The 20,955-nt window shown below is 42.3% G+C and overlaps 1 protein-coding gene across 2 annotated transcripts in view; it reads left to right on the top strand.

The window, feature by feature from the left end:
- Window positions 1–14,236: 14,236 nt before the first annotated feature.
- The window catches only part of ntrk3a (neurotrophic tyrosine kinase, receptor, type 3a), a 59,077-nt gene continuing 52,358 nt past the window's right edge, over window positions 14,237–20,955 (top strand). For both annotated transcript variants that reach the window (XR_004631443.1, XM_034684757.1), the window contains exon 1: window positions 14,237–15,200. Coding sequence is in view for 1 of the 2 variants with exons in the window: in XM_034684757.1 (XP_034540648.1) it covers window positions 14,944–15,200 (257 nt within the window). In the remaining variant the exon portion in view is untranslated. The remainder of the gene's footprint in view (window positions 15,201–20,955) is intronic.

The following is a 20,955-nucleotide window of genomic DNA, read 5'->3' as shown; positions in this document are numbered from 1 at the left end:
ATGGGAGGTGAAGGAGAGGGTGCTGTCGAGGATGACATCCAGACTCTTAACCTGGGGGGAGGGGAAGAGGGGCGAGTTGTCGATGGGAATAGAGAAATTATGGAGTTTGTTTAATGTAGATTTTGTGCCAATTAGAAGAAGTTCAGTTTTATTGCTGTTTAATTTGAGGAAGTTTGAGGTGAACCAAGATTTTATTTCAAGGAGACAATCAGTTAGGGAAGAAGGTGGAAGTGAGGAGTCAGGTTTAGTGGAGAGGTAGAGCTGGGTGTCATCCGCGCAGCAGTGGAAGTAAATATGATGTTTACGGAAGATGTGACCAAGGGGGAGGAGGTAGATGATGAACAGCAGGGGCCCCAGGACAGAGCCCTGGGGCACACCTGTGGTGACGGGGACTGGGTGGGAGATGAATGATTTAAATTGAATGAACTGAGTGCGGCCTGAAAGGTATGAATGAAACCAGTTGAGGGGTGTATTGGTGATGCCTATGGACGAGAGTCGGTTCAGCAGAATGGTGTGTGAAATAGTGTCGAAGGCCGCACTCAGATCAAGCAGAAGGAGAATGGTTAGTGAACAAGAGTCAGCAGCAAGGAGGAGGTCATTGGTGATCTTGATAAGTGCTGCTTCAGTGCTATGGAGGGGACGGAAACCAGACTGGAATTGTTCATATAAATTATTGTAGAGTAGATGGGTATGGAGTTGAGCGGCAACTGATTTTTCAAGAATTTTGGAGATGAATGGAAGATTTGAAAAGGAACGGAAATTATTGAGGTCGGTGGGATCTGAACCAGGTTTCTTGAGTATTGGAGTTACAGTGGCTGTTTTGAGGGAAGAAGGAACAATTCCAGTGGTAAGGGAGGAGTGAATAATGTCAGAGATGAGAGGGGACAGAGAGGGGAGGGTGGCCTTTACGAGGACAGTAGGAAGCGGGTCCAATTTGCAGGTTGAGGATTTGGATTGTTGAATGAGTTTGGATATTTCATTGACTGAGGGTAGGGTAAATGCTGAGAGTGAAAGGGTAGGGGCAGAGGGAACTGGGTCAGGTGGATATGGAACAGAGGTGGGTAAGAGCTGTTGGTGGATAAGTTCGATTTTTGATGAGAAGAATGATATCATAGTGTTACAGAAATCAGTGGAGTACAGGTGAGGAGGAAGTGAGTCCGGTGGCTTTGTGATGTTTGTAAGGAGGGAGAAGAGGGCCTTGGAGTTTCCTTCATTTGTACTGATCAGACCAGAGTAGTAAATGGATTTGGCTTTGGAAATGCAGTCTCTGTAGTGGAGAATATGATTTGAATATATGTCCTTGTGTACAGTGAGACCAGTTTTCTTGTAGAGTCTTTCCAGTTGGCGTCCTTTTGTTTTAAGCTGTCTGAGAGTGGGAGTGAACCAAGGAGCAGTGCGACTAAATGAGACAGATCTGGTTTTGAGTGGAGCAAGATTATTGAGAAGGTTATGGAGGGAGTTGTTGTAGTGGGAGAGCAATTCATCAGGGGTAGAGAGGCTGTCAACACTGGGTAGGCTGTCAATATGAGCAGATAGATTGTCCAAGTTAATGTCCTTGATTTTACGGAAAGTTATAGTGCGTGGAGGGTTGGATTTGGAAAGTGAAAGATTGACACTGAAAGACAACATCATATGGTCTGAGACAGGGAGGGGATCGGCTTTGCAGTCAACCGGTGGAAAATGAAAGAAGCAGGAACTGGAGTCTGTTTTCTTCCGCTAAACGTAAATACATCACGTCCGCCCCTGTCCAATCAGAACCCTTCCTAACCCCCAGACCTTAAGCAGAATTAAATAAAGACGATTAAAGTGTTTTCCATGAAAACCTCAATTCGGAATTACTATTTCCATGTAAACGCGAAGGAGAATACTTTAATTCCGAATTATTTAATTCTGAATAATTAATTCTAAATGTTTATTGAAAAATTGCAGTTAATGTCTTCTCTTCTCTGGGCCGTATGTTTGACACCCCTGCTCTACAGGCATCACAATCTAAAATCATCAAATTCTACAGTCATTAAAGTCTAAAGTTATAGTCTACAGCTTTGTGAAATGTTTTTTTTCCTTAATTTTGTATGTTTTTTAAAATATTATGAGTTTCCCTTCAGGGCCACCGTACTGGGTCCTGTGGCGCAGTGTTCATTACACTTTAAAAAAAAAAGACACACAGAGGGAGAGAGAGCTGATGTCATTTGACTGCGCTGAAGATTAAAGGATCCTTACGAGCTGAAGAGATTTAAACTTTGGAAAAACAGACTAAATGATCTGTTATTAAATATCTGTCTTCACTGCACTGCATCATTACAATGATGAACCATGCACAGATTTTTCTCCTGACTGTGTCAAAGCTTGTGGATCATGTATTGGGTAATTACTGGACAGGTTGTGCCCCTTATTGAATGTGGTATAAAGCATGACAACGAAAGTTACATACACAGATCCATACTATATCCGCCTGTCTCCTCTGTCTGTATCTTACTGCATTATTATAAACTCTGATAACCTGTGATGTGAACACAGTGTTAGATATGGTTAGCTAACGTCTTTACCTGCACAGTTCTCCGCTGGGTCTCATTGCTCCTCATCTTAATGTCTCTCCTGAGGCCATTATTTCTCCCGATCTGTCACTTTTTGAGTCCGAATAGGCTTGTAACCATGACCCTTGTCATCGGCCGAGCTGACATTTAGATTTATATTCATTGATATTAAGCAGCAGCTTAAAGCAGGGTTCCCACGCATCCTGGAAAACCTGGAAAACCTGGAAAACAGTTTACCAGTTTTCCAGTACTGGAAAACACCTGGGAAATGGGAGAAAAAGTCAAATGTCCTGGAAAATCACTTATAGTCCTGGAAAATTATTCCAACATGGCTGCATGCGACCTGACCCGATTAACAAAACACATCCCCATTCATTGAAAGTTGAGTCCACGCTATGCCGGAAAAGACAGCGACACTGTGCAACTTTTTTCACATCTTTTCTCCTTCACTTCATAATCATGCATTCACAGAAAACAGGGGTATATTGTTTAGTTTTATGGTACATTAACCTTGTAGAGTGCTCTTTTGATTCAAAGAGTCTTATATTCAAGTTATAGTGTGACCAGTGGAGTTGGGCAGAGAGCTTGGGGGTCTGTGCCTCACAACTTTCTCTGCAGGCTGAGAGCTCAATTACCGTACTGTAGCTCAGTTGTTCTCAAAGTGGGGTCCTGGGACCCCTGGGGTCCGCGAACCATAGCATGGGAGTCTGTGAAATAATTTGAATACATTTCTAATGAATTATAAAATTGTGCTGTGTCATTACAAAACAGCATATACACAATTGTTATGATATCATTTGGTGGCTCAAAGGGATATGTGAGTCTTGCTACTGTTAATTTTCTGAAAGCGTTTAAGATCAATTACTTGAAAAGTATAAATGCTGTCATGTTGAGTCCACAAGGAATGAAATGACCCTGTGTCTTAAAGTATACAAGTGGTATTTACTTGATTCAAATTTAAGTGTTATCTGTTTATCACTATGGTACAGGTCTGAAGTATTTACATTGATACGTTTTACAATACAAATAGTTCCAAGGGCAACTAAGAGTGCAAATGGCAGTAAGATTGTGCTTGAGTGATGGGAAGTTCGGCTCTTTTCAGAGAGCCGGCTCTTTTAACTCGGCTCCCAAAGAAGAGCTGTCTCTTTCGACTCCCGAACGGCTCTTAATTTAGGCTCTTGTGTATCTTTTGACGTATATTTTAACTTAACTTTGCAAAAACTAATGGTTGGTGTATTGAAAACCCTTTTACGTACGATGTTTTTATGAGAAGCCTTATAATTGCCCACTTTTGTGCATTTATTCTGTTACAAAACCATTCTTACCCTAATCCTAGGGTTAGGGTTAGGGCTAGGGTTAGGATTTGGGTTATGATTAGGGTTATGATTAGGCTTAGGGTTAGGATTAGGGTTAGGGCTAAGATTAGGGTTATGATTAGGGTTATGATTAGGGTTAGGGTTAGTGTTATGATTAGGGTTAGGATTTGGGTTAGGGTTAGGGTTAGGATTAGTGTTAGGATTAGGGTTAGGATTAGGGTTAGGATTAGGATTAGGGTTTGGGTTAGGGTTAGGGTTATGATTAGGGTAAAGGTTAGGATAAGGGTTAGGGTTAGGATAAGGGTTAGGGTTAGGATTAGGGTTAGGGTGAGAAACAGAACTTAATTTAAGCAAACAGAACCAGAACCAAACTCAAGCAAACAGAACCAGAACCAAACTCAAGCAAACCCAACCAGAACCCAACCAGAACCGAACCAGGCCCGAACCAGAACCGAACCCAACCAGGATCGTACCAGAACCGAACCAGAACCGAGCCGAACCAGAACCGAACCAGAACAGAACCAGAACAGAACCAGAACCATACCAGAACCAGAACCAGAACCAGAACAGAACCAGAACCAGAACCGAACCAGAACAGAACCAGAACCAGAACCATACCAGAACCGAACCAGAACCAAACTCAAGCAAACAGAACCAGAACCAGAACCAGAACCAAACTCAAGCAAACAGAACCAGAACCAACTCACACAAACAGAACCAGAACCAAACTGGAGCAAACATTATTCATGTCCTCAGTGCACGTTGGCATTGAGAAAAATCAGATGCCTCAGCTTGGATTGGCTGGTCCGATTTCTCCTCTCAGTGAGTATTTGCCCGGTCTTCAAGAAGACTCTCTCTCAACTAACAGATGTAGCCAGGATACACAGCCTCCCCTCCATCACCTGTATCCCATATCCTCACACGATTCCTGATTCCTTTGCTGGCTCTTTTGTTCTTTTCTTAGCTCATTTTATATTTTTTGAGAAAAGAGAAAGCTGAGATGTTGCCCATCATTGTTACTTGGTTGCACTAATAAAGTGAAGTTCTGTACATCTGTGGTTGCATTATTCTATTATCAATTTGCCATAATTTTTAAGTATGTAAGAGATGATTTCATTGATAGCCATAGACGACATGTCTTTCAATGTAGACTTCCACTGAGAGGAACATATTAGACTATTTAGGAACTAAGTTAGGAACTAAATTTAGACTGTCATACCAGCTTGAACATCCATGAAAATGTCCTGGAAATGTCCTGGAAAATGACCTCTGGAAAAGAGTGGGAACCCTGTTAAAGGTAAATTTACAAAAATGACATCCGAAATCACTTTTGAAGATTTATTCATAAATTTGTCTGAAAATGCTCTTAATAATTTCTTACATATTGGCTCACTGGGGACTCAGAGTTTCCCTGTAATGTCTCTCCATGCATGGTTAACCAATAATAGCACGATGATGTGCTTTCTCTCAGATAGCAGAAAAGTTTGTCTCAGATGAGTTTCTGGAGTCATATTTACGAACAGGATGATACATGATGTTTGTAAATTAATGATCAGGTATTAGTTTCAACAGGAGTGTGCATCTTGAATTTGTTTTAAACTTTATTGACACGTTTATGCAGCAGTCTTCATGCTGTGTGCGTCCCTGCTGGTCAGGCTCTTTGTCCTCTGGTGGTCATTGTTATCCTGACCACATCCTGAAAGCACGGAGAGGAGGACGATGACGGACAGGATGAAGAGAAAGAAGATGAGTCGTGGAGATAGAGAGGCTCAAGGATGAGGATGAGAAAAAGATTTCATCCAGGTAGGGATTAGTTATACTAAAGGATGGATGTGAGGTCTGCGAGGAGGAGGAGGGGGGCATTAAGAGATCTGATGATAAACTCAATTAGAAAAAAGAGGAGGAAGAGAAGGGGGAGGAAGGATAGGAAGGAGGAGGGAAAAACAAAAAGGAGAAAATGGATCTGATATTTTGTCGGTAAGATGGGCTCTCGGTGGTCTGGTCCATAAAAAAAATATGTTAAAGGCTTTTACCGCCAGAGGCTAACAGTGTGTGTGTGTGTGTGTGTGTGTGTGTGTGTGTGTGTGTGTGTGTGTTTGTGTGTGTGTGTGTGTGTGTGTGTGTGTGTGCGCGTGCGTGCGTGCGTGCGTGCGTGTGTGTGTGTTTGATAAAACATGATAAGGTTATTGTTCTCCAAATGGACTCCACTGTCCTCCTGTCCCTCCTATATTAAATATTAAATAATCTAATAATATAATATAAATATGTTTGTTTGGGCTAAATGAAGACAGCAGATTACACACACACACACACACACACACACACACACACACACACAGATCCCTGTGGGACAGAGTTAGAGGGAAACAGTATTTTTATTTTTACGTGTTATATATTTTGGGTTCTAAATGACAAACAGGTAAAAGAAAACTCTGAGTGTTTACAGTAGGTGTCTTCATCCTGCAGCAGGTAAACATGCTGTGATGTCTGCAACATAATCCCTGATGGATCAATGTGTGTCCACGAAAAGTTCTTTTTTTGTCCCTGACAGGCTCAGGTTGTTATTCTAAGAGTCATCATTACAGCAAGGATCCCTACAGAGAGAGAGCATTTATGTTCAAGAGGAAGAAGATTTTAACCACAAACAGCTGTTACATGTCTCTCTACAGACACCACACTACACTGATGATAACAGGAGTTTAACCTCACAGAGCTCAGGAGTTGCTGATCTACCTCTGGCTCCATCAGGTCAGAGTTTTGGTTGCTTATTCTGGACTCTGTGACTCCTCTGCACCCCGTATGTCTCATTGCTGAAATTTGATCTGGATTCAGTCTCTTCTAGTGTGTCTGCTGTGTTTGTGTGATATTTTGACCGCATTCAGCTGCAAACCGCAGCTGAATGCAAAGCGGCTGGGACGAGAATCTGTACCTCTAGGTCTGAGGCCATGATTCTCTGCCGGAAAACGGTGGATTGCTCTCTCCCTCGGTGGGGAGCGAATCTTTGCCCCAAGTGGGGGAGTTTAAGTATCTCGGGATCTTGTTGTAAGTGGGGCTAAAATGGAGCGTGAGATCGACAGGCGGATTGGTGCAGTGTCAGCAGTTATGCATGCAATGTACTGGACAGTTGTGCTAAGGAGGGAGCTGAGCCAGAAGGCAAGGCTTTCATTTTACCAGTCGGTCTATGCTCCAACCCTCACCTATGGTCATGAGCTGTGGATCATGACCGAAAGAATAAGATCTCGGATACAAGCGGCTGAAATGAGTTTCCTCCGAAGGCCTTAGAGATAGGGTCAGGAGCTCCGACATCCAGAGGGAGCTTGGAGTAAAGCTGCTGCTCCTCAGCGTCGAAAGGAGCTATCTGAGGTGGTTCGGGCATCTGATAAGCATGCTTCCTGTCACCTCCCTTTAGAGGTGTTCCGGGCCCGTCCAACTGGGAGAAGGCCCCTGGGAAGACCCAGAACTCGGTGGAGGGATTATATATCCCACCTGGTATGGGATTACCTCGGGATTCCCCAGGAGGAGCTGGAAAGTGTTGCTGGGGAGAGGGATGTCTGGGTCAATTTGCTTGGACTGTTACTTCTGCGACCCGACCCCGGATAAGCTGTTATCCGGTTTTATGTTAGGATGTTGGGTAAGTTTTAAGGTTTGAGTCAAAAGATACACAATACAAGAAACTGACAAACAGAAGCACACAGGTGTGAGGATTACACACAGGTAGCTCTGATGATACAGTTTAGATACTCCTAAACACAACACTGGATTAAACTGGAGTCCTCAAACTGAGGGTAAAGTCTGACTCCTCCTGAGAGGACAGAGACAACAATCAGACCAACAAGCAACAGGGTAAACACACAAACACACACACACACACACACACACACACACACACACACACACACACACACACACACACACACACACACACACACACACACACACACACAGGAGGTGATGTGGTCTAAGGAAACTCTTAGAGTATGAACATACTCACAAAAACTCTGCAGCAGTGTGCTATGGTGTATGTTTTACAAGCTAAATGTTGTCTGAGGATGAAGAAAGACAAACTGCACTATGTGTAATCCCAAACACTAACACACGCAGTAACATATCAGTGTTGATCTGAGTGCTGCAGTGTGTGTGAGCTTCAGGACGTCAAACTGAAGAGGACTCAGTAATGGTGAGCTCTGTGACTGACCAGAAATATAATCATAGATCAACTCATGCTGTTCATTCATTATGTTTCTCATGGTGAATATCACCACACTCTGACCTGTTCACTGTCCACCCCATGAAGCCAAATCACCTGAAGAAACTGACTCACCTATCTGCACTGATCCGACCTGTCAGCAGAGAGAAGGTGTCCTGACATTAACTAATCTTTGCTTTCTGCAGTCTCTCTATAACATCAGCAGAAACCTTTGTTTTTCTCCTCTCTGACTCTGAGCACATTAAACTCTACATAAAAGCCCTAATGCTCCTGAGCTGCTGTGTTTAGATGTGTGTGCGGTTTGTGGACACACCCCGGTGTGTTTTCAGAGACCACAGTCCATCATGAGTCCATCCTGAGCCACAGAGACCCAGAGGACACACAGGAAGCTCCCTTTTACTGCTCCTTTCAAAGTAATGGACCTCTATTAAAAATGTTTTGGGTTTGTGTTTTTCTGTGGTTTCTGAGTCTTTGTGTGTGTGTGTGTGTGTGTGTGTGTGTGTGTGTGTGTGTGTGTGTGTGTGTGTGTGTGTGTGTGTGTGTGTGTGTGTGTGTGTGTGTGTGTGGGTGGTTCAGATAGAGATACTGAGCTTTTGTTCTGCCCTCTAAAACACTAGGACTAAAAGTCTGCTTGCTTCTCTGGGCATCTCGAATGTGAAGGCTTACTCCAAAAAATGAACAAGATTAAATTGTAAACTTTAATTCAAATCTTTTTAATTGTGGGGATCCACAGATGGAGCTTATTGTCTGCGCTCAAAAAAATGTGTCCTTAGAAAGAAAGACAAAAACAGGAAAGAGACAAGGGGCAGCTGTGTCGTCCATTGTTCCGCGGATAAAAGTGGGTGTAGTCCATGAAAGGTGTTAATTCAATTTCTGATCCAGAAATGTCCTTCTTCCAAGTGCCCATGCTTCCAGGGATTAAAGCATAAAATTATAAACTTCTGAATGATAAAAAATCAACAGAATGTTCGACACTAGGGCTCTATGTGGTTGTTAGCTCTAATAAAACCTGACTCATGGTTAACTCTGGCATGTTACAGATCATCAGTCTCCTCAAAAGGCCACAGAAACAGAATACTATACTGGTGTTACAATAAACAGAGGTGGGCCAAGTTAATCAAAACTTTCCCTCTGTTAACCTTTAATCCATTAACCGTCAATCTGTTACCTTCCATAACACTTAATCCGTTCATTCTTTTTCAAAAATGAACATAACAGTCATAGCATTATAATAAACGTTAACGTTAAAACCTGTTGAAAGTCTTATGGTCCCCACCCCAAATCTACAAAGGCTGTATGCTCTGCTCAAGCTGCCTGAGATCCATCTTATCATGTCAGAGATGGGTTTGGATCCTGCTTTCTCAGGTACACAGATGGGCTGTGGGTAAACCCAGTACTCTAAGTAACATTTGTCTACAGACCCACATTCCAGGGACTGCAATTCTCAGACTCTTGTTGTTTTTAGTGTTTAACGTAACCATATTTAGTGTCTAATCAAAATTCTAACCCTTACGTCTAACTTTAACCAGATCAGTCCGGTCTGTCTTCGCTCTGTCACAGTAGCAGAGCTGATAGGTTTCAATCGAGTCAATGTGTTAATTTCACTGGCTCTGCTGTGTTTCTGCTCTGCAACAGCTCCAGCAATCCAAACCCTCCACAGCAGATACTTCTTTCTTTGCTAGTCCTCATGATACCACCTACAGGAAGCCTATATAAGGTGTTTCCTCATGATACTACTTAGAGAAAGCATAAACAGGGAACGTCCTCATGATGCTACCTAGAGGAAGTATATTTAATGTGTTTCCTCATGATACTACTTAGAGGAAACATATATAAAGTGTGCCCTCATGATTATAATTTGCCTGAATCAAGTGTAGGCTTTTTAAGAGGAGGTCTGATCACAGCTACTTCAGCCCATTGGACTAAAGACATTGAGTGATAGAGGACAGAATCTCCCTGAATGAGATGCTGGATGTTGATAAGATAATCATGGACAGAGACCAGACTTTGAAGTAACTTCAAGCCTTAATGTTAAAAAAAAAGAGAGCTTGGGAGGTTACAGAACTTAATCAGAGTTATTTTCAGGGAATCGGGAGTATTAAGCTGAATTTTTACAGACATGGACAGCTGATGTTGAGCTGCTTACTGTGAACATTTTGGGGAAAATAAGTCAGAGCCGCCATATGCAGTGTCTGATCTCTGTTAAATGTCTCCAGCAGGCTTTACTGTGTTCTGACTTTCTGTCTTCACTGTCAGATCTGTCAACATTTCACAAAATGAACTGTTTCTCACAGCACCTCATGATCTGACTTTACCTCAACAATCTTTGACTTGTTGATGAGTTACTGTCAGACTTTATATTGTAGGATCCCCACAAAAAACAGATGACGCATCTCAAGTGGTTATTCCTAATAAAAAAATCAAATATAGATGTTGTTCCTCTGGTTGATGCATTACAGTCAGATTGTATAAATTATATTAGAGGTTTTCCTCTGGTTTATATGTTACAGTCAGACTGTATATGATGTTAGATGTTGTTCCTCTGGATTATATGTTACATGTATTTATTACCTGGCTCTCTTACTGATCTTCCAGTTGTGTAAGATGCTTGATTATGATTGATCCAAATCCCTTGACAACCCCTTAACAACGGTTAATAACTTTCACTAACATGAGCAACACCAGAGGCAAACAGATCACAGTTCATGTCAAATCAATAAGCGGAGAAGAGTTCAGACACATTTAGCTTCTGCTTGTTGACACTACAGACCGTAAGGTGAGAGGAAACCGTTAGCTTCTGTTAGCATCATATTGGTTAGCAATGTGGGTAAAACGTTATCTTCGATTAGCATGCTGAATCAGCAGGCTATGGATGCTTACATATTGGATCCTGTCCAGCAATATTAGCAACGGCAGTGGATTAGGTGAAAGCCACTTTATGTTACCAGTCTCTAAAAAGAAACTTAAACCATGAGTAGTGGTGATGATAGCAGCAGGGTTCAAAGTTGTGACATTTGCCTTGATTATTTTTAAATGTGTGTGAGCTCAGAGGAGGAGAGCTGGATGAGGACAGTTTCATGATAAATCCACCGCAACAGACAGATAAGAATCCATCGCCATGGAACGCTAACTGCAGTTGAATCACTGGGACTACTTTTTAAAAATTGTGTCCAAACATCACTTTAAATCAATAAAATAATCTTTTAATCCATGTTTTTTGACAACGTGTGTGTATTTTAAGTTAGAAAAAGAATCCCGACAGGGTGAGACAAGACCCCGACGCAAAGCCGAGGGGTCTTGACCACCCTGGAGGGATTATTTTTCCCATAACAACCTGCTAACCATACATTATCCCTTACATATGATATTAGAGGTTGTTTCTCTGGTTAATGTGTGTGTTCAAATCAGGCTAAAGAGCTGGATAAAGAGTCATTTGGTTCCTACTCGTCTCATGGCTGGTTTCATCAGAGTCGATAAAAACTCTGACCGCAGGTTTCATGTTGGACTCATGAATAAAAGATGGCGTCCCATTAAAGATGACCACAGTCTTTTTGTTTCTAACATGGAGTATTTAGAGGATGCTGTGGAGACAACCGTTGAGGACTCTATGTCCAACACATCATAATGTCCTGATTAGCTCCGATCTGATCTGCACACTCTCAGGTTTAACATCACCTGGCTCTGAAATTCAAAAACTCATACAGACATTCAGTCCACATAAACCAACCTCACATTTCTGTCAGATTTATTCATTTCATGTGTTAGTGTACACAAACTGTGGAGGATAAGCCAAACAGTCTGGAGGACAAGTCAGCCTGAGTGTGAGAGACAGAGGATAATGTGCTCCAATTTCCAGGAGAATTGAGAAAAAACAATTTAACCTGAAGAGGTGAGAGTGAACATTGATCCTCTCTGAATGAGCTGTAATAATGCTGCTGTCTTCTACATTAAAGGTACAGTTAAAGAATGTGTTTCTTCATCAATTAGCAGCAACTATCTGTGCATTTAAACTTTTCCTCTTGTCAAAATTACCTTACATTGAATTGTTTTTAATCCATCAATAAGTATGAAAAGGTTCATCTGTTCAGCAGTTTTATGAGGACAGCTCGGGACGAGACTGCTACTGAGAGATTAAATCTGATTAAGGATTGAGATTGGAATATTAAAATAATGTAGTGAGGTGCAGGAGGTTTACTTTAACAAACACACACAAACAACCAAACAGTACCTCTTATTCTTCTGTTTCATTAAACCTTTAGAATCAACAGCATACACACAGTAGTGTGTGTGTGTGTGTGTGTGTGTGTGTGTGTGTGTGTGTGTGTGTGTGTGTGTGTGTGTGTGTGGGTGTGTGTGTGTGTGAGTGTGTGGGTGTGTGGGTGTGTGTGTGTCTGTCCTCAGGGCTTGCTCTGGTCACAGTCAGTACATTAACTCAACATTAGGAATCAATGGATCATCCATAATGCATTGTGGTCAGAGGTGCATTAAGAGACATGACAGCAGTTACATCACAGTGATGTCATCAGTGGGCGGGACTAACCCTCTTCGCTGTGAAGAAATACTACTACTACTGCTATTAATAATAATTTGATGCATGTCTTGTACGTATCTTATATCATAACATATCAAACATTTCTACACAGGTGAAAGGTTTTATTCATCCTTCATTTGGGGTGTGTAGCCTTGTTCACACTAGCTAGTGCTAGCTTGGACATGCTATAGCGTAGCGTCCTGTTTGATGTTCATAAGGACAGTTTAGAGCTGTATGAATGTTATGATTGTCTCTAAACTTTACATGGTAATTTCAGGTCAGGATGCAGGGGACCATCTGCTCTTTCTTTAAATAAAGAATCATGTCAGAGGTAGGTTGTTCTGAGTGAGCTGATATTTAGATGTAGGAAATTTAAATGTGATTTAAGGGATGAAAAACCCTGATGAAAAATTACTTTAAAAAAGGGAGTAAAAGCTCACAGATATGTAGATTCATGTTTATGTGAGACCTGCATTCAAAACTGACAGAGCAACTTTCACTTGTATTGGAGTAATATTTGACCAGGAGGATCTATACTTTGACTTAAGTAATGAAGCTGTGTACTTCGTCCACCACTGGATACCGGTCATAATAAAAAGGTTAATAACAGCTGTAGTTTTGATATGTAATAATATATTATGTCAGAATAATGAGTAATAGTCACGGCCAAATTCCACCGGATCCGTGTCCAGTCTGTCTCCGATCCGTCACCGGAGCTGATAGGTTTCTATTCTAGTCAATGTGTTAACTCCCACTGGATCAACTCCGTTGCGTTCTGGCTGCATTTCTGAACTGGCACGCTGGAGCCCCCCGGGTCAGAATAAGACTTCTATTTTTGCCAGATGCCAGAGCACGATGAATGAATCTTAACAGAGAGGATCGAGTGGGACAGGGAGTCAGGCACCAAAACAAAATTAAAACATCCGGTTAATTTTCAGAATAAAACACTTTGTTATCGCCAGATAGTTTTTCACTTAACTACGACAACAACCCGTCATAATGAGCTGAGCCAGGCCTGGAGTCAACAGGTCAGAGGTTTTTAGAGGCGATATAGGCAACATGGATGAGGAGAGGTGTCAGATATTCATTACATAAAGTCATCACTGCAAGAAAAACCTTGGTCACATAACTTCAGCTGTCCGTGAACATGAGATGTAACATAAAAGCAACAAAACATGTTTTATGATTATTAAAATAATATTTAAAAGATTTCACCCTACTGAAGAGGAAGTTTAAACTTCAGGTTTTTTTATGTTTAAATTTCAAAATACTGAAAACTGAATAACTCCATTTTTTCTGTGAATGTCCTCACCTGTCCACCCGGTAACTTCTACCTGACTGCTTTATACATCACCACTGAGCAGACAGCATAGGGTGAAAACAGAGCAATCAATCAATTTAATAAAACACTATTGAACCAATAAATAATAGAAACAAAGATAAATAGCAGGGTTTCATAAAATAAATACATTTGTGTGGGCAGAGTGGGTAAACTGTGAGAGGCCAGTTCAACTGACAAATAATGAATAATAAGTGAATCAATAAAGCGCTGTGAGCCGCACAGTCCGGACTGTGGCTCAGTGGATGCAGGCTGTGACGCGTTGGTTGGTTCTCTGTAAATAAAAAGGATTTATTCAACGCGCTGCCCACCCCGTGTTTTATCCGGACATCATCCGAGCAGCTGCGCGCGTGCACCCCGACCAGTGCGCGCACGTCTATCAGTTCCCTTTGAGGCCGATGGGTGGAGCTGAAGCTTGAGGATGGATTCTCTCTCTCTCTCTCTCTCTCTCTCTCTCTCTCTCTCTCTCTCTCTCTCTCCCTCTCTCTCTCTCACACACACACACACACACACACAGTCTGTCTGGTACCAGCAACAGCGCGCGGGAGGAGAGAAGAGGAGAGAGAGGGGGAGAGGAGAAAAGAGAGGGGATGAGATGGAAGGATGACTTAAAACGATGAGGAGAGAGAGAGGGGAAAAGAAGGACCCGGACACCTCCACTCATGCCTCACCTGGAATATTTTCTGGATTTCTCCTTTTTTTCTGCCGAGCAGTGTTTTTTTTCTTTCTTTTTTAAAGGAGCGCGAGAGCCGTGACTGGCATCATCAATACATCTGACACACACACAGAGACACACTTACACACAGATACACACAGACGCACGCACACACCCTCACATTCTCACGCGCACAGATAGGCTATAGGGAGATGTGTTTTTTGGACTCTGTGAGAGAAAAGGTGAGAGTAGCGTCCACACCCCCACGCACGCGCGGAGCGGACTCTAACAGGAGGATCTGAGTGTGTTTCAGTGCTGGGGGTGAAGTTGCGGACAGATCCGGCTCCTGAGTCGTGACGGTATGGAGGGGCACGGCGCATGGTTCGCCCGGCGGCCTCGCAGGATTTGGCTTCTGGTTCTGCTCAGCAGCGTAGGTTTTCACGGATACCTGAGCTCCCTACTGGACTGTCCGCCCACCTGCTCGTGCTCTCCTGCGGAGATCTTCTGCAATAAGTCGGACAGCAGCAGCGTCTTCCCGCTGCTCTCCTTCCAGGGCACCGGGAGCTCCGCCAACAGCAGCGGGAGCATCGAGGACCTCTTCCAGAACATCTCTTCCATGTGAGTCTGCTGCTGGCTCTGAAATCTGCTTCAGCGACGTGCTCTGGTTATAATGTGTGTGTGTGTTAGATCTCAGCCTGTGCTCTGTGTGTGTTCTATCTGAGCTGATGGTGGGTGTGTGTGAGCGCCGGTTTGTTCTCCGTTTCATGGTAAATGTGGATAAAACCTTCACACTTCTCCTTGTCTGTGTGAAGGATGCACACTGTTATGTCCCGGGGATAACGTGACTCCTGTCTGTAAGACAGCAGACATGTGAGACCCTCTGAAGGTTGGTGCTTTAATATAGTTTAATATTGGAATGTTTTTAATGTTGACCTGACAGACTGAGAGCAGAGTCACTGTCAGTCAGAGCCTGAGTCCTACATCCCTGATGACAAACAGCAGCATGTGAACATCATTCAGGTCTGTCAGAGACAGGTCTGAGTCATTACACTCCCTCATACAGGATCATTTGATTTTATGTATTAGTTATAATAATTCAATCACTGTCAGACAGGTACTGACACATGCAGTGACTGTGACAGCCTCCGCCTGTCTGATGTGATAAACTGTGTTTTTAATATAGGTGACAGTCAAAGCGTGCTGTTTCGCTCTAACAGATGAAGCTGTATCTCAGCTTATCGAAAAAAGTCAAGAAAACTCAACCCAAGTCAAAAAAACATTTCTTAAACAGCAAAATCAGATAATGTTGACATTATCAATCAATCAATCAATCAATCAATCAATCAATCAATCAATCAATCATTCTTTATCGCTAATCCACAACAAATAGTCTTATCATTTTTTTATACAATTATTCTAGAATCAGAAATTATAAAGGTAGAAGTTGCTGGTATAGAAGCAGGGCTGCACAGCGGTGCAGGGCCAGCGTCATCCCTTCAGAGTAAGGAGGTTTGTGGTTCGATTCTGGGATCAGTGTTGCTCTGTATGTTCTGCATGCATGCTGCACTCTGGTCCTCAGACATGCTCGCCAGGTTAATTTCTGAATCTGAATTGCCTTTAGGTGTTAGTGTGTGCCTTTCTGGTTCAGGTGACCTGTCCAGGTGTTCCCTGCCTCTCACCCAATGACGGGCTCCGGTCCGCTGTGACCCTAAACAGAGTTAGCGTTAAAGACAATGGATGGATGAACCAGTGTGGGTTGACTGATTCAATCTGCATAGTTGAGAATTAGACTGATTTAAGCTTGATGGGTTGACTGATGGTATTTAAATTATATTTTATAATATTTAATACAAACATTAAGGTTTGATTTGGGGTGCATTTAAAGTCACCCATCCTAACATATACTGAATATGGATGAGGCAAATGAAACGTGTTAGAAATTATCCTCTGGTTACATGCAGAATTTAGTCCTCATGGATTACATCCAATACAAACAGAAAAAACTGACTGAAGTACAGAAGCATGGAGAAACACAAAGACAGCGTAACATTAAAAACTGATCTTTATTTAAAATGACCCTGTTTTAAACTTTTCCTGCAGAGTGCCTGAATCCCGTTAAATAGTTGTCAGTCATGTTAATGAACACAAGATGAAGTGATGAGGTCAGGATGAAGAGATGTAAATGAACACAGGATGGAGTTCGGAGGTCAGGATGAGGAGAGAAATAAGGACAGGATGGAGTGATGAGGTCAGGATAAAGAGATGTGAATGAACCCAGGATGGAGTGATGAGGTCAGGATAAGGGGATGTTAATTAGTATAGGATGGAGTGATAAGGTAAGGGAGAAGAGATGTTAATGAACACAAGATGGAGTAATGAGGTTGGGATGAAGAGATGTTAATGAACACAGGATGGAGTGATGATGTCAGGATGAGGAGATGTCAATGAACACAGGATGGAGGGATGAGGTCAGGATGAGGAGATGTTAATGAACACAGGATGGAGTGATGATGTCAGGATGAGGAGATGTCAATGAACACAGGATGGAGTGATGATGTCAGGATGAGGAGATGTCAATGAACACAGGATGGAGTTCGGAGGTCAGGATGAGGAGATGTCAATGAACACAGCATGGAGGGATGAGGTCAGGATGAGGAGATGTTAATGAACACAGGAGGGAGTTCGGAGGTCAGGATTAGGAGAGAAATGAGGAAAGGATGGAGTGATGAGGTCAGGATAAAGAGATGTTAATGAACCCAGGATGGAGTGACAAGGTCAGGATGAGGAGATGTTAATGAACACAGGATGGAGTGATGATGTCAGGATGAGGAGATGTCAATGAACACAGGATGCAGTGATGAGATCAGGATAAAGAGATGTGAATGAACACAGGATGGAGTGATGAGGTCAGGATAAGGAGATGTTAATTAGTATAGGATGGAGTGATGAGGTAAGGGAGAAATATGTTCATGAAAACAGGATGGAGTAATGAGGTTGGGATGAAGAGATGTTTTTGAACACAGAATGGAGGGATGAGGTCAGGATGGGGAGCTGTTAATGAACACAGGATGGAGTGATGATGTCAGGATGAGGAGATGTGAATGAACACAGGATGCAGTGATGAGGTCAGGATGAGGAGATGTAAATGAACACAGCATGGAGGGATGAGGTCAGGATGAGGAGATGTTAATGAACACAGGATGGAGTGATGAGGTCAGGATGAAGAGATGTCAATGAACACTATGAAGGGATGAGGTCAGGATGAGGAGATGTAAATGAACACAGCATGGAGGGATGAGGTCAGGATGAGGAGATGTGAATGAACACAGGATGGAGTGATGAGGTCAGGATGAAGAGATGTCAATGAACACTATTAAGGGATGAGGTCAGGATGAGGAGATGTTAATCAACACAGGATGGAGTGATGAGATTGGGAAGAATTGTGAAATCAACAATGGATGCAGTGATGAGGTCAAGAACAAGAAATGTCTATGAACCCAGGATGAAGTGATGAGGTCAGGATAAGGAAATGTTAATTAGCAAGGATGGAGTGATGAGGTAAGGGAGAAGAGATGTTAATGAACACAGGATGGAGTAATGAGCTTGGGATGAAGAGATGTTAATGACCACAGGATGGAGAGATGAGGTCAGGATGAGGAGATGTTATTGAACACAGGATGGAGAGGTGAGGTCAGGATGAGGAGAGAAATGAGGACAGGGTGGAGTTAGGAGGTCAGGATGAGGAGATGTCAATGAACACAGGATGAAGTGATGAGGTCAGGATGAGGAGATGTCAATGAACACAGCATGGAGGAATGAGGTCAGGATGAGGAGATGTTAATGAACACAGGATGGAGTTCGGAGGTCAGGATGAGGAGAGAAATTAGGACAGGATGGAGTGATGAGGTCAGGATAAAGAGATGTTAATGAACCCAGGATGGAGTGACAAGGTCAGGATTAGGAGATGTTAATGAACACAGGATGGAGTGATGATGTCAGGATGAGGAGATGTTAATGAACACAGGATGGAGTGATGAGGTCAGGATAAGGAGATGTTAATGAACCCAGAATGGAGTGATGAGGTAAGGGAGGAAAGATGTTAATTAAAACAGGATGGAGTAATGAGGTTGGGATGAAGAGATGTTTTTGAACACAGAACGGAGGGATGAGGTCAGGATGGGGAGCTGTTATACACAGGATGGAGTGATGATGTCAGGATGAGGAGATGTGAATGAACACAGTATGCAGTGATGAGGTCAGGATGAGGAGATGTTAATGAACACAGGATGGAGTGATGAGGTCAGGATGAAGAGATGTCAATGAACACTATGAAGGGATGAGGTCAGGATGAGGAGATGTAAATGAACACAGCGTGGAGGGATGAGGTCAGGCTGAGGAGATGTGAATGAACACAGGATGGAGTGATGAGGTTGGGATGAAGAGATGTTTTTGAACACAGAATGGAGGGATGAGGTCAGGATGGGGAGCTGTTATACACAGGATAGAGTGATGATGTCAGGATGAGGAGATGTAAATGAACATAGCATGGAGGAATGAGGTCAGGATGAGGAGATGTTAATGAACACAGGATGGAGTGATGAGATTGGGAAGAAGTGTGAAATCAACAATGGATGCAGTGATGAGGTCAAGAACAAGAGATGTCTATGAACCCAGGATGAAGTGATGAGGTCAGGATAAGGAAATGTTAATTAGCAAGGATGGAGTGATGAGGTAAGGGAAAAGAGATGTTAATGAACACAGGATGGAGTAATGAGCTTGGGATGAAGAGATGTTAATGACCACAGGATGGAGAGATGAGGTCAGGATGAGGAGATGTTATTGAACACAGGATGGAGAGGTGAGGTCAGGATGAGGAGAGAAATGAGGACAGGGTGGAGTTAGGAGGTCAGGATGAGGAGATAAATGAAAACAGGATGAAGTGATGAGGTCAGGATAAAGATATGTTAATAAACACAGGATGGAGTGATGAGGTCAGGATAAGGAGATGTTAATTAGTTTAGGATGGAGTGATGAGGTAAGGGAGAAGAGATGTTAATGAACACAGGATGGAGTTATGAGGTCGGGATGAAGAGATGTTAATGAACACAGGATGGAGGGATGAGGTCAGGATGAGGAGATGTTAATTAGTATAGGATGGAGTGTTGAGGTTAGGGAGAAGAGATGTTAATGAACACAGGATGGAGGGATGAGGTCAGGATGGGGAAATGTTAATGAACACAGGATGGAGGGATGAGGTCAGGATGAGGAGATGTTAATGAACACAGGATGGAGTGATGATGTCAGGATGAGGAGATGCCAATGAACACAGGATGGAGTGATGAGGTCAGGATGAGGAGACGTCAATGAACACAGTATGGAGGGATGAGGTCAGGATGAGGAGATGTTAATGAACACAGGATGGAGTGATGAGATTGGGAAGAAGTGTGAAATTAACAATAGATGCAGTGATGAGGTCAAGAACAAGAGATGTTTATGAACACAGGATGAAGTGCTGCTTTTCTGTTCTTCCACCATATGAATCAGTGATGTCACAGAGGAGTCTGTCTCTGCTGTGATTTGAACTTATTTGAAGTATTTCCTGGTTCTGGCTCTTTAAATATGTTAACTTTTTGTCAGTGCTGCAGTGTGAGATTGTCCTCCTCCTCCTCCTTCTGCTGTGACAGAGTACAGCTCAGTGAGACAGAGAATAAACCAAGATCTACAAAACAGAGTCTGAACCTGCACTCAGTCTCCAAACACAGACGATGACTCTCTCAAATACCAACAGACTTTACAGAAACACTTCAGAGATCCCATTTAATAATCATACACAGATTGAATTCATCTCTGCACACTTCATTTACACACAACAGAACATACAACAACACCATATCAGAGTGTGTGTGTTTGTAAGTGTGATGTAAGTCTGATCTCTGTGATTTTTGTCCAAAGTTTACAATCAACAAGCTGTTAAACATAGAACAAATAGTATATCTAAATTGAGTTTAGGATTTAGAAATAAGAAAATCTAAAAAAATGTTATCCGTCCATCTCCGTCCAATGTTTAGGGTCAGATTCACATATAAACTTTTGCTTTCACATTACTATATGAATATTGATATTTCAGGTCTAACCTGCCTTATATTCTCTGAACACCTCTGTCAGAAAGGCTGATAGAACTTCACACTGACAACATTTAAGAATTATAAGCATAGTTTGATATTATTAAAATAAACTACGTTATGTTATTGAAATATGATAAATATAATATACTCATAAATGAATTAAACTAAATGTAAACATTACTTATATTACTGTTATATTGAATTAAATAGTCCTTGTTAATTTATAAAAAAAATATGATAAACAATAG

The sequence above is a fragment of the Notolabrus celidotus genome, chromosome 6, assembly GCF_009762535.1.
Source record: "Notolabrus celidotus isolate fNotCel1 chromosome 6, fNotCel1.pri, whole genome shotgun sequence".
Lineage (NCBI taxonomy): Eukaryota > Metazoa > Chordata > Actinopteri > Labriformes > Labridae > Notolabrus > Notolabrus celidotus.
The sequence above is the reverse complement of the archived record's forward strand: the minus strand, read 5'-3'. Positions and strand labels throughout refer to the sequence as shown.